Raw genomic sequence first — 14,286 nt, 5'->3', positions numbered from 1 at the left:
GTGAAGCACATACTGAGAATTCACAACCACAAGGTTGGGACATATATAGGATTTCTGTGTTGTCACAGCTTCAGCAGACACGTGTAAAGAATATGTGGTCAGTTGTTTAACAAATTAAAATCATTTTTTGTGTCATTTGCTCTGATTTACCACTATCCAGTTTATCAATATTCCTTTTGGCCCTCTTTCCTTGGCTGAGGTTTGATATCCCTTCTTTTTTTTTTTAATGGTGCCTTAAATCAAGACATAAAGGGATATTTTCCAAGGAAGAAGAATTTACTGATTTGGGATTAGATTAAATAGGATTGTATTGGTTTTCATGGAATTTTCTCTTCTCTCTCATTACAGGAGGAAAGGGCCGGGGGGAAGGGGTGGGAGCGGGGGCAAGACAAGCATTCCCCCTTAGATTTAATAGCGCCTTCCTATTCTGTACCTAATTGGGAAGAGAGGACTGATGGTACATTAAGGTCAGCCCTGGGCTAGTGATCTCACAGGCCTTGTCCAGGCCCGACATACATGACTGGGAACCTGGGCCATAGATCACAGGCCAGTGCCTGGCAGAGAGGAGCAAATGCCAATTTTTTCACTTCTCCATAGTACACAGCTGGCAGAGACTGTCTGGACACTCTTGTGTACCTCATCCCTCCTAGTTAGTCCTATCTTTAAGAGTCCTGGAATAGGCTGGCCATCCGCCACTCCCCCTTTCTCTTGGATCAGCCACACCGTTTGACCAGGGCTCTAACTCTCCAGGTTGACACTGTCTGTCTTCTCTGTCTACCTGCTTGTGTCCTTCCCTACACTACCTTCTTGGCAGAATGCCCTTTGGAAAATTAAACATTGCTTCCAGATGGAAACAGAACAAGAAAAGGGAATTGTATTCATTTTTACATCACTGGAAATGCTAGGAAAGAGGAGAGCCCAAGGTAACCTTTTTCAACTAAAAAAAAAAAAAGTCTAATTTTTTTTTAATGATGCTTCCTGCTGCTGGGGTGACAGAGAGAGGGAAGGGACAGCCCCCATGCATTGTTGGTGGGAATGCAGTTCAGCAGAACCTTTCTGCAAAGCTATTGGCTAGATTGTATCAATACCCTTAAAAAAGACTCCTAGCCTTTGACTCACTTATTTAACTTCCAGGAGTTTATGCTAAGGAAACAAATATATTCAGTGATCCTCAACAAGGATGCGAGTTGCACCACTATATAATAGCTATAGGGGCATAATAATCTGAATATACGCAATAAGAGAAAGGTTGCATAAATCAGGGTATATACCATATGATAAAATACCCCGTAGCCATTTTAAGAATGTGATAGCAAAGGCTATTTAATGACTTTCGAAAATGCTTTATTAAGGGAAAAAAAAAAAAAAAGAACAGGCTACTATGTATATAGTTTTATTCCTCCCAAAATGAGAAGATATGCCAGGATATTAACAGTGATTATCAGTGGTTATAAATTATGATTGTATTGCTTTTTCTTGATTTTTGTATTTTCCAATTTTCTACAAGGCCATCTATAATTTTGAGTATCAGAATATTAAAAGGTCAGCTTTCTTCTTAATGGTCAGCTTACTGCTCACCTTGCACCAGGTTTTAATAACCACAGAGTGGAGTCTACCCTGGGTCTGCCACGTCCGTGATGAGATTGGGAGCCTGCTGGGGCAGCCCTGTCCATAGGAAGGCAGGCATGCCCTGGCTGGTAAACCAGACGTTCCATCATTCGAGTGAGTCACCACAGAAGGGTGTCAAGCTGATGATAATGCCACACACTGTACTTGAACTGTTGGCCACAACCCAACATGCTGCCAGGCCTTTGAGCCTTATCTTCCTAAACCATTCTTTCTTCACTGTCCAGTGAATGTCAACAGGACTGACTGGGACTGTATGACTCCTTTTGAGGACACTGTGGACCAGCAAACTAAAGCTGACATAAGCCTTCCAGTTGAATCCAAACTAGACCAGCAAATGTTCATTCCATGCTAAAGTTTAAGCTCTTGTTGTTGTTGTAGTTGGGCCTTAAAGGGGGGAGGGGAAGGTGGTGGGGCACTGGCAGAATCCCAGGAGTGAAAAATGTACTGGGGCATTCAGCTCAGATACTCACAACTGGACTCTGAGGATGGTAGAGAGGCCTTAGGGGGTCATCTGCTAAGACTGTAGTTACCATATTATTTTCTCCTGTCCTAACCTCAGTCATTTATCTTTGGCCTCAGTAGGAAAAGTGAGAATTTGATAGAAGCTTCAGGGCCAGTAGCAAAACTGGCCTTTTATTGTTTGTGTGTTTTGTTTTAGGTTTTTTAAGGGTGAGATTTTTTTGTCTGCTGTTGTCATTTTTCAGTAAGCTATAGCCAGACACTTTGGAAGTGAAGGGGAATGAAAGAGTATACAGTCTTGGGCCATTAGCATCATCTGCGTGATCTTATTTCCCACTTACATGTTCTCTGAGTTGTAACACAACTAAAATAAAATGTACTCCTTGCTTCTTGGAGGAATATTTGTATATTATTGTCATTCTTTTGCTATAGACATCCATCATTAAATAAATAAAAATGTTCTATAGTATTGTTGATCATGAGTTTTATGACATGATTCTGAGCACAAATGAATAAAAAGCATAATTCTATCAGTAGTTTAAAAAAATCAAAATACTGTGGAGTGTGCATTTTACTGTTACACTAAAATATAATAGTCATAAATTTTAAATTGTGGTCATTTTATAGCAAATAAATGTCACTGCTATGAGTAAAACACAAGCAAACAAATGAAATTCTATTAGTCGTTAAAAATGACAGTCAATACTACAATAAGTGACATGGAGCTTGAAAAGTTCTTATAATGGTTTCAGATACCCTGGAATTCCATCTGCACCCCTAGATAATTTCAGCCATGTACTGTCATGGTACATGGTCAAGACCCACTTAGATATGCAAGGATGTGAAAAAACATTCAGAACCACGTTGTGTTCATAGAGTATGTCCCCAACTATGCCTTTATTTTATTTATTTTTTTTAACCAAAGGCATAATTCTTATATAAATGAGATAGGAAGCTGGAGGGGTTTCCTACTTATAAAAGCCACTAAAAAGAAAACAAACAAACAAAAAGTCCTAAGGACTTTTTAATTGTCCTGTGCTGACCACTGACCAGAGGAACAGATGAGTTCAGGCCTCTTGGCCTGAGCTGCTTGCTCTCTTGAACTTGCAGATTGTCCCTAGTCAGAGCTCGGGTTCCTGGGCTGGGTTGCAATTTGGAAGTCATGGCAGGCCTTGCCTACTAGGTCATTATCGAGAGGGGTGGGTTGTGGGGAGAGGCCTGAGAAAGCAAGGTCTTGCTCACCAGCTGCAGCTACAGAAGAAAGTGAGGACTGCACAGTTAAAATGAGGCAGCACTTTCTCCCAGGACTCAAGACAGAGTCAAGTGGGAGCAGGTATTCAGCTAATAAGAGAGTAACTTACCCCTCAGCTGCCAAATCTTACTGTCTTATGTTATAGTTGTTTTTTGGTCTGTCCAATCTTGTTAAATACATTGGGAACTCTTGAGGTTAGGGACCTTGGCAAATGCCAAATTTTATTCCATTTATTGTGTTTGATCATACTGTGTGCTCAGTAGCTTGTCTTTGCTGGATTATTTGAGAAAAAGAGAAAAAAGCCATACTCTTCGAATTTAATCTCTTGTATTATATGAATTCCATCTGTTATGTGAATCTACCAGAGAGAAGACTGGAGGCAGGATTGGGGAATTTACAATGTGTTGAGTCTTATTGAGTCTGTCTGTTGCTACATTCCCATTTTCCTTTGCAAATGTGGCAGGCATCTAAAGGAGATTCATAAATCACTGGTTAAGAAGGCTTCTAGTGCTATGGCTGGGTCTATAAAGAAGCTTGGCACAACATAGAGGAACAGAGCCAGTCCTACTACCCTAGAGGCAGGACACTGTGGTGGCCAGAGCCCAGGGCTTAGGGCCAGGGGATCGGGGTCTGAACCTCGGCCCTGTCACTTACAGGCAAGCCTCAAATGGGCCCCAAGTTTCCACATCTGTGAAATAGGAATCGTATTGTGCGTCTTTGGCTTGTTGGGTAAGTTAAATGAGATTTGTTAATTTACTCACTCAACAATTATTTCTTGAATACTTACAGGCACTATTTTAGGCATTGGAGATAGATCAGTAAACAAAATGGACAAAAATCCCTGCCCTTGTAGAATTTATGTTCTAGAAATATAATGCACATAATGGCATTAAATAAGTGTTTCATTCATTTAGTCTGTGGATTTCTGGTGAACTCATGTGATGGGTTTTTACTGTATATTTCCATGAGAATGTATGTTACAACCATAGGTAATTAGGATCATTATGAGGTCTCATGTCTGAATTGAGAATGACCCACTATATAGGACATTTATGCGTTCTTGCTAAATCCCACTATGTTTAGAAAGTCTATTGCACTGGAATTGGATTGCTGTCATTTTCACCTCTATAAAGTGCTTGGATCAAACATTCCAGCAGTCGGCTGAGGCTCAGGACTGCAGGTGGTGTTGTGGCTGGGTGATTTCCACATTGTTTTCTCAGTCATTGGTCTTTGCACTATCTGTGATTTATGTGATTTTATGGAGTTGCTAGGATGTTTGTTTGTGTAATTTGTAGAAATAAGTCAAAGGGCTAGCATGACCAGTTAAAAGTCACAAGCTGTATTTTAATGAGTAATTTTAACCTTTCCTCTGCAAACTTTTGATCAGTTACCCATCAAAGAACAAAATGACAGATTGAAGTTTTCAGTTCCTCATTTTTTTCATTGCCTTCCCTGTGAGATTTTTTCTTAGAGCATCACAATGCCCAAAATCCATGAAAAGAGAAAGGGCAGGCCTGGAAAGCAAACCTCAGAGGGACTGCAATGCTGCCGGTGATTGTGTGCCCTCTCCTGAGAGGTGTGTGTCCAGACCTGTCCTCCGTCCGCTATCGTATTTCTAATGCAGTGCTTCTCTGAGTCTCCAATGGCACACAGCCCATTTAGTTAAAAATGTAAACAGGAAATTGTTTTCTGGCCGAATGGCCCGTACAGCCCAGAAAAATGGTCATTTTTGCTGAGACCCAACTTTAAAAACACTAACACAGCAGTGGAAGCTGAGGGCCTTTTAGAGGCTAGCCCTGCCCCACACGGGCTGGTGCTAGGGTACGAGTGGGAGCTCACGTACGTGGGCCCAGGGCATCTTCCACCAGTGGGCAAGGACACAGTGAACACCATCGAAGAAACTCCTGTGACCTAGAAAGCAGCTGTTCTGCAGGGCAAAGAGACTCCTTAATACTCCAAGGAATTGCAGAACAGGCGCTACTTGGAAGACACCGAGGTCTGGTCTGGAGAAATGTGACTTGGCACTGACGACACAGCCTGGGTTTCAGTGCTCCTCGTCTGCTCCAGCTCCCCATCATTTGGCCTCCCATGAACCTCGTGCTCCCATTGTGGTTTCCCTCTGTGCTGACGAGTTTTCTGGTTGTTCTGTCTTGCAGCCCCCCGAATCCAAGCCCAACTTCACCCCTCTCGCCATCTTGGCCCATGTTCTCGGCGCCATCCAGCCCTATGCCCACCTCATCCACGTCCAGCGACTCATCCCCCATCAGGTCTGTTGCAGGGTTTGTTTGGTTTTCTGTTGCTGCCGTTGCTCTCTCATTGGCTTGGTCCTCTCTTCATGCAGTGTTCAGCCTCCTCGTCAACTTTGTTCCCCGCCATCCAAACCTGCACTTGCTTTTTGACAGGCCAGAAGAAGCAGTTCGTGAAGACTCCAGGTAAAATCACGGATGATGACCAATCTGTTCCTCTTTATCCAAAGCCGGTCAGGGACAGTGGGGGTGGCCAGCCTCTGCCCTCCTGTGATTCCAGCCTAAGAGACCGAAGCCAGGAGGGACCGTGTGCATGAACCAGCATGGCATTCTCCACATCTTTCTGAACCCTTCCTCCAATTTCTGAATGAATCCGTGATGCCTGGAGTTTGGGGAAAGAGTGCTTCCTGGACAGGCCCCTGTTTGGATCGTTCTCTGAATCATGGAGCTTTCTCTGTGCTTTGGTATAAGATAATATCAGAGGGAACCAGTGCTGAGACAAGTACTGGCCTTTTCTTCCCTCATTTTTATCAGGTAGCATCAGGCAGCATTTATTTGTGGGGTTGGACTATAGGCTGTGAGCACTGACACCTAGTTGCTAAGACCAGAGACATGAGAGAGAGATGAATATAACAGAATAAAGGATGGAGATGTGAAGCGGTTTCTCTTTATATTGTCATGGCTGCCTCCTTGCCCTCTGTGTGCTCCGATCTCCATGCATCATGGACCCTTAGCACTCATGGGAATAAGCAGCACCTCTTTCTCAGAGTTGATCTAGTTCCTCTCCTCTGGTTTGAGGATGTCTAGACTTAATTCTTTGTACTTCTTTAGAGAAAAGAAGCTATGTAAATCCAAGAAAAGAATTAATTAATAAAGATCCCCTGCAGAATCTCTCTACTATGTAGATCCTAAGCCCGTGTCTCTCTCAAATTTAGTCTCTGCTTGCAGACAACCAAAATGTAGAGCCCAGTTATAAAGCATAATAAGCATTTGGAGCCTTTACAGTATTTTCTCATCCATCTTTTTCTCATAGCTATTTTTTTCCCCAAAGGATGGGTCCAGCAGAGAGGCTTAAATAATTTATAACACTGAGTCTCACTTTTAAAAAAAGAAACCCCATGTTATTTATATATACAGATGTATATATTAGTTTATTCTCCTCCAGGTACTTTCCAGTCTATCATTGCATTCTATCCTCATCTAAGAATGAGAGGAGAAATGGCCTGAACTGTCTTATAGAGAAAGAAAACTGAGGCACAGAGTTGACTGCCCAGTCACGCCACTGGATGAGAGCCCATCCAGAATTCAGGACTTCTTGTCCTTAACTCAGCACTCTTTCCTCCAAACATATGGGTGCCCCCAAACCTAAGGTTCCATGCCACTCCCAGCCCCAGAGCCTGGCCTGCTCTTCCTGGTTTTCTATCTAGCTTTGCACTGGAAGGTAGGAAAGGTAGCTTTTCCATATACTCTTTTATCCTCACCCTGGGAATAGTGTTAAAATTCAAGATCATATTTTTCTGACACTCAAGTTATTTCCTCATTATTTCCTAGACATATTCTGGGCGCTTTGGGAGACGTTAACTTTCTAGGACACAAGATATGGCATGGATCTAACCAGAGCGGTTCGATCACTCATTGCCCCATGAAGACCTGAACAGAGCAAACTTCAGTCACCTTCCAATATGCCTCACTACTCGTAGGAGAGGCTTGGTCATTAGCAGAATGTGTTTCCTTCAATCTGAACAAAGGGAAGTAAAATCTTCAAAACACTGGTCCCTTGAACAGAATGGGCTGGGGGACTCAGGATGGTAGAATCATTCAGGTAAAAAGCTGAACATATTCTCTGCTTTGAGGGTATTCACTTTTTTGTGTCTCTGAGTTTGGGGGCCTATTGCCTGTTGCCTGTCCAGTATCTCCACCTCTGTACTCCCATCACCTGACATATTTTCAGGGTTTTTTTCTTTAGCTACTCCTTTCCATCTCCCAAAGTATTTCACGATTGGCAGAGCACAGTGGCAATAGTATCTGCCACCCTAGTAGGTTTGGGGTCATGGTATTCAGAACTGCCCACTCTGACCATCATTAAAATAGCACCATTTGGATGATGCTATTCCACAACACTTTAGGAATCTGCCATTTTGAAATAGGAAAGACAGACTGGGGCTTGGAATCAGCTGTCACACAGCTAAGTATGTGTGCCGAGGTGAGCACAGATGGAGACCCTGCTGGGAGCTAGCCCATCAGACCTAGCCAACGGAGAGAATTAAAATCCCCTAATTGCCATTGGGGTATGTAGCCAAGAGGTGGGGGCATACCTATTGTTCAGGTCCAATGGGGCCTTTCCCCCAAATCCACTTCCAGAGCGTGAAGCTTCAGATTTCCTTCCCCTGGCAGAGCTTTTAAAAGTAAATACTTAGTAAGACCTAATAAATGGTCCCGTGAACTTCTACATAATGTCTCCTCTGGAAATGACTCCCTCTCCCCTCTTCCAAGCATTTTTAGTGCTTGTTAGTTCAAGCTCAGGAAGGAAGATGCCTTTGATAGCACAGCAGAGGCATATTCCCCTCACACTTCCCTTTCCTGTCACCCCTACAGAAGCTCCCAGCCCCTAAACCGTAACTTCCCTTTACACAGTGGTCCCTGGCAGTTGGGCCTGAATGATCAGGCTGTTGCATCCTGCCAGTCTAGCTGGCCCCACCTCCCTGTAGTGTCATCTGACGGAGAGTGGGTTGTCATTTTGCAAGGTTTGCAAGGGCATTTGAGGGAAGCTCCTCTGAGTGCTTTCCTGGCCTTGTGCCATGCTCAGAGGCGAAAATTAAAAATGAACCAGCAGAAGGTTCCAAACTTGTTCATGCCCTTGAAGGCCAGCCGAGGTCTGAAGGGCACTGTTTCAGGAGCAGCTGAAGGCACCTCAGGCTCTCTGTGTCCGGTGTTGAGATGCACTGCAGAGAATGGGGAGCTGGAGAGCCAAGGATGCTTAGTGGGGATGTTTTATTTTTTTTAGTCAGAGCCAAAGCCTACAAACACAACCTCTGTGCCAACAGGATCTGTTTTGGTAGGAACCCTACCTAAAGCAAACTGCTGGGGCTTTTGAGAGCTAATATAATATAGGACACTGGACCTGTTGGGCTGACAGACTTAAAAAGATAAGACTTTCCCCCCGATAGAGATACCAGATTTAGCAAATATTTAGCAAATAAAATAAAAATACGGAATATTCAGTTACATTTGAATAGTAGATAAATGGCAAATGATTTTTCTTACTATAAGTATGTCCCATGTAGTATTTGGGACTTCTACTATAAAAACATTTCTCGTTGATCTGAAATTCTAATTTAACTTGGTGTCTTTAACATTATTTGGCAGCCCTGGTCCTGGGAAACAGGAGTAGGAGGAAGTCTCGGGAAAAGACCCTCTTGTAGATGGTCAGTCACCTGTTAATCCGAGAAAAAAGCAAGGCCCTTTTCTGATCTCTGTTTTTATTTTTAATAGGTTATTTTATTGTCACTTGATTCAATTCCAAAAGCCCAACACTAGTGGAAAATTTACTCCTCTTGAATGATAAACTTCGGCACCTGAGACCATTCCCTCTGCTTGATTCCTGCCAGATACCCCACTTGGCTTCCCTGGTTTGCCCATTTTGTCCCATTCCCTTTAATTTAATGAAGTTAATAAGTCACCGCTATGAAAATCCAGCTGGAGGAGCCTTGCCTCAGATGATCTTACCCTCACCTTTGATTTTTCTCATCCCTGGTCTACGCTCTCCACCCACCAGCTGTGCCCTGTCACAGTGACCAGGGCTAATGTCAGATGGATTCTCCTTCCACCTTCCAGGCTCTCCTTGCCTGCCCTTATGGGGTTTGGGCCATTTTATCACTTTTTACAACCAGGCAACTCCTCCTCTCGGCGCCCATTCCCTCAAAAACAAAAACAAACTTTTTTGCCCTCCATGGAAAGTTGCACAATAGATGTTTGGCCCTTGCTGACAACATATAGAATTGGTTTAGTTAGAACACAGAATATGCCTCTGGTGCAGAACTCTATTCTGATTTTAATGACAATTACCCCAGAAGAGCTGTTTTCCACTTAAAGTTCATGAATTCTGATGGCTCTTCTTTCCTTCATTCCCAGTGGATCCACTTCATTTTCTCCCACTTTCCTAATTTTCTCCCACCTGGCCATCATCTGTTGGCCACTCGAAGACCAGAGGAAAGAATGGTGAACTATGCCCAGCAACAAATTCTGGATAATCATTTATTGTTATCGTTGTTTGCAACAGAACTTTTAAACTATCTTTCCTTCAGTTTTCATGGAGCCAAGACTAGACGTTCTAGATGCCTGGTCCCGGTATAAGTGTCCATCCATCCATCCATCCATGGCTCCTCTTTCCCAACAAGAAGCCGGATTTGGTGACTCTGAGAAATAACAGTTCCATAATGACCCAAGACCCCTGCCTCTTCTGATTTTGTCTGGGCTTACCTAAGACCAGCCTTTCCTCAGCTAAATCTCATTTGGCCACTAGAAATCAGTGTGCCACAGGGCGTTTAGTATCACTGGCTCCTGGAGGCTTTCTGTTAGTCAAATGAAGCTAAAGTAAATAATATATCCCTGGAATAATTGTTTAACCCAGAGGGCCTTCTGGCTCTTTTGTTATTCTGCCCTGGAGCCCCTAAAAGTGCTTCTTCAGAGGGCTCAGAAGTAGAAGAGATTACTCTTAGTAAATAAAGAGCCAACTTTTGACTGTTAAATGTTGTCTTATGACCCTTGAGAAGTCCATAGATCATTTGGAACTATTTGGATATCAAAGCAAAAGTTGATAGAAGGCAATAGGATTTACCAGTTCTTACTATTTACTCTTTAGAACATGGCTTAGCAATCTGTGACCCTTGGGTCAAGTCCAGCCTACCACCTGTTTTTTCTAAGTAAAGTTTTGATGGAACACAGCCATACAAAATCATTTACATGTTGTCTGTGGCTGCTTTTATGCCACAAGGCAGAGCTGAGTAATTGCAACAGAGACCATATAGCCTACAAAGCCTAGAATATCCACTGCTAGGCCATTTATAGCAAGAGTTTGCCGACCCCTGCTCTAGAACGGTGGTTCTTAGCCCTGGTTGCACACTAGAGTCAGTTTGAGAGCTTTTCAAAAATGATTTTGTTGCACATATATACATCACGTTCCCTCTCCCTTCTTCCTCCCCACGCTCCCCACACACATTCACATAAGTGCTCACACACACAACTTGTCTGTTCCCTGCCCTACCCTGGGGGTCGGGGAGTTCCAGCCCTGGAATCCTGCTCCACCAGCCCAATGAGAAATAAGTAACATCTGGAAGAGCGAATGTCAGTCCGTGGCCTAGAGCCGAAACATGGCTTTGTCAGAATTTCTCCTTTTTGACTCACTGAGCATTGCCAGTTTTCAACAAGGTCTGTTGGGAGTGCTCTCCAGAGCAACTAGGAAGCTCTTTCCTGCCCCCACCTCCCTTTTCCCAAACTACTCCTGCTCCAAAAATGGGTCCCAGCCTGCTCTCCCACTGTTCAGGTGTCGTAACTCCTAGGCAGAGTTTCACATGGCACAAGGTGACCCCACAAGAAGTGTGGTTTCTCCGGGCTTACAGCTTTTCTCTGAATAATTCTCATTTTTCTCTGGTGACCTTTGCAACTTTTCCACCTCATGTTTTGCCATCTGGCTGCCTTGTCAGGCTGTTGCCGCAAGAGACAACTAGGTGGCTTGCAGGGAAGGGGAAGAAGAGAGGTTAAATATCTGGGGCTTTCAGAAGGTTTAAAAATACTGCTAAATAAACCTCTATTTTCACACAGCACACCGTTCCGGAAGGCAAAAGCCTTATATGCCTGCAAAGCTGAACATGACTCAGAACTCTCGTTCACAGCAGGCGCGGTCTTCGACAATGGTGAGTTTCTCGTTCCCTTGCAGAGCTTTGGGAGGGCTGGGAGAGCAAATGCAGAACTGCAGTTTTCCAAGTTCCTGCGGGGAGAAAAAACTACAGTCTCACTTGAATGGATAAGACTGAAAAGAAGTGAGGGGGGGGGCGGGGGCGGGGGCCTTTGCCCAAAATAAGAGAGTAGCAGCGAGACTTCGGGAGGCGCTGTCAAGAGTGGACAGTCCTGAAGTCTTCACTTGGACGGACTCAGCCTCATGGAGCAGTACTGGACGTGAAAAGCGATTGTGTACCTGGACAGGGCTCTGCCAAGCACGTGGCAGTGGCTTTGAGAGTCTGGGGGCTGGACAGAGGACAGGAGACAGCAGAGCAGAGAACAGGGATCCTGCAAGTGGTCAGCTCAGGGTGGAGACTGAGGCACACGTTCTGTGTCTCTTTTTCCTCTTGGGTTCAGTGGCATTCACTCTCCATAGCAGGTGAGGCTTATTTCCAGGCTAGCAGGGCAACTGGGCAAGCTCGGGGTCAGTGAGCCTCCCTGCAGGGGTGCTTGTCCTCCCCCTGACTGTTAGTAGACTCCCTCAGGGCCATCTCCCTGCACACTCCCAGCTGTCCTGCTCAAGTATCCTGTGTGAAAATGGATTCATGGCACTTGCACTGTAGAACTGGGAACTAGTCTTACTTGATGTACCTTTTTCTTGTTGTTTTTTGGTTTTGGGTTTTTTTTCCTCCCTAAAAAAAGGAAAAGGTAGTATTTTTTAAAGTGAGTATTGATGGCATAATTTGTCGTAACTTACCATCTACCTAAGAGAAAAATCAGGATTCTGGGAAAAAGCCAGAATCTCTGTTACAGCTGAGATTTTCGCCAGATGAAGTTCTCCTTTGGGGTTAATCTTTCCGGATCCTTGGGTGAAAGGGTCCCTTTTTTGCCCAAAGGAGAAATCCAAAGCTGCTGCCTGATTTCAGGAAGTGGAAATTTTCTGGGGCTGCCTTCTTGACCTCCGTTGGGGTGGTGGCAGAGTTCCTGAGCAGGGCTGAGAGCATGTTGCCCAAGCGCTCCCCTTCAGGGCTGAGTGCCCCACTTCGGCCTAGGTTACACCTCCTGCCACCTGCTTGAGAGCCAGAAATACAGGGCAGCCAAGGCCCCCACCTAGCACTAGAGTGCCTCAGCTCTAGATTCGGGCCACCAAAGCACAAGTCCTGGCTCGACCACCTGCTTCTGTGTGAACTCCAGCAGTGACAACCTCTCTGTGCCTCAGTTCTGTCCTCTGTCACATAAAGATAAGAGGGTTGTGAGGGAGAATTGCAATGGTGCACATCATGTATTTAAGATAGTACTCAACACATTAAGCATTCAGTGTTATTATCATGATGATGATTGCCATCATTATGCCCATCTTAGAGCCTGATGTTCTGATAGTTCATGGTGATCCTTTTACATTCGTCCCTCCTATAAAGCAAGCCTGGCTCTTGGCTGGGCAGTAGGCACTGCACCTTGACCCTCTAAGTCCTGGCTGTCTTTAGCAGCCTCTAAGCCAGAGCAGAGATGGACTCCTGGGGACAGCCTTGAGTGCATTCCCATGTGAGGGGGCAGCCCCCTGTGTGCCCAGCCCCTGCATTCAGCATTGCAGAGGTAATAATCAGGCATGGGGAGACAGAATGGGGAATAGTTCACAGAGCACCTGGGGGATTCCTAGGTCATGCTTAGACCTTCTGAGCCCGCAGGGGCTGGGGTGAGCCCATAACTGTATGTGGCCTGCTGGGCGCATGTCCTCTTGTATGGTTCTCGAAGCCCCAAAAGCACTGTCCTTAGACCTTTGCTCCATTAACTCTCATTTGGGTGCTTTAAGTATCCAAGTGCACAGCCAGCCAGCCCAGCTGCCTCTCCTGTCAGCAGCTGCAGCATTCAGGCCCTGGCAGAGCTGAGGTGACGTGGGTCCGTGGAAGGCTGTCCAGAGCCATGTCGCTAACAAGTGTGCCCTGCCCGAATAGGCCCATACGGTAGAGTCCTAGTGCAGCCATAACATGATGCAGCGTTCACAGCAGACAGACCTGCGTGGGCTGCATGCAGGCCTTCTGTGTCCTGCTCCGCCAGCAGGGGCGGGCCTTCTGCCTGGAGATGGGCAGGATTTGAGACATTCCCACATTTACAGGTGAATCCAGAATTTAAAGTCTGTCCTCTGAACCCCAGTTCACTGCTCCTGTGGGCAAGGGACTGTCATGTTCCTATCAGCTATTCACTGTGACTGCACAAAGGACCCCTGATCTTAGGGGCACACTTGGTCTAAACTCTGAAAAGGTATGTGTATGTGTGTGTATCTTGTTTGTGACTCCTTTTTTTGAGTGCAGCCCTCAACTTTATTGAGATACCCACATACCATACAATTTACCCATTTAAAATGTACAATTCCATGGTTTTTAGTATATTCAGAGTTGTGCAACCATCACTACTATCTAATTCCAGAATATCTTCATCACCCCTAAAAGAAACCCTGTACCCCTTAGCAGCCATCTCCATTTACCCCCAATCCTGCTCCATTCAGCATCTACTCTCTGTCATTATCAATTTGCCTGCCCTGGGTATTTCATATAAATGGAATTACACAGTATGTGGTCTTTGTGACTGGCTGCTTCCACGTAGCATAGTATTTTCAAGGTTCATCCCTGTTGGAGAGTGCATCAGGATTTCTTTCCTTTTTATTGCTGGGTAATCTTCCCATGTGTGGATATACCACATTTTATTTATCCACTCGTCAGCTGATGGCATTTTGATCATTTATACTTTTTGGCTATGAGGAACAAT

The 14,286-nt window shown here is 44.8% G+C and overlaps 1 protein-coding gene across 5 annotated transcripts in view; it reads left to right on the top strand.

Annotated features, from left to right (window-relative positions):
- ARHGAP26 (Rho GTPase activating protein 26) overlaps positions 1 to 14,286 on the top strand; it is a 414,246-nt gene that overhangs the window by 388,008 nt on the left and 11,952 nt on the right. For 2 of the 5 annotated variants that reach the window (XM_032404464.1, XM_032404463.1), the window contains 2 exons: positions 5,497 to 5,607; positions 11,407 to 11,498. In XM_032404464.1, coding sequence (XP_032260355.1) covers positions 5,497 to 5,607; positions 11,407 to 11,498 — 203 coding nt within the window. Of the gene's footprint in view, positions 1 to 5,496; positions 5,773 to 11,406; positions 11,499 to 14,286 lie in introns of all 5 variants that reach the window. The other 3 variants (XM_032404465.1, XM_032404462.1, XM_032404466.1) reach the window with 3 other exon arrangements.

Source organism: Phoca vitulina, unplaced genomic scaffold (assembly GCF_004348235.1).
Source record: "Phoca vitulina isolate PV1807 unplaced genomic scaffold, GSC_HSeal_1.0 scaffold6, whole genome shotgun sequence".
NCBI lineage: Eukaryota > Metazoa > Chordata > Mammalia > Carnivora > Phocidae > Phoca > Phoca vitulina.
Note: the sequence above shows the minus strand (reverse complement) of the source record. Positions and strands in the feature narration are given on the sequence as shown.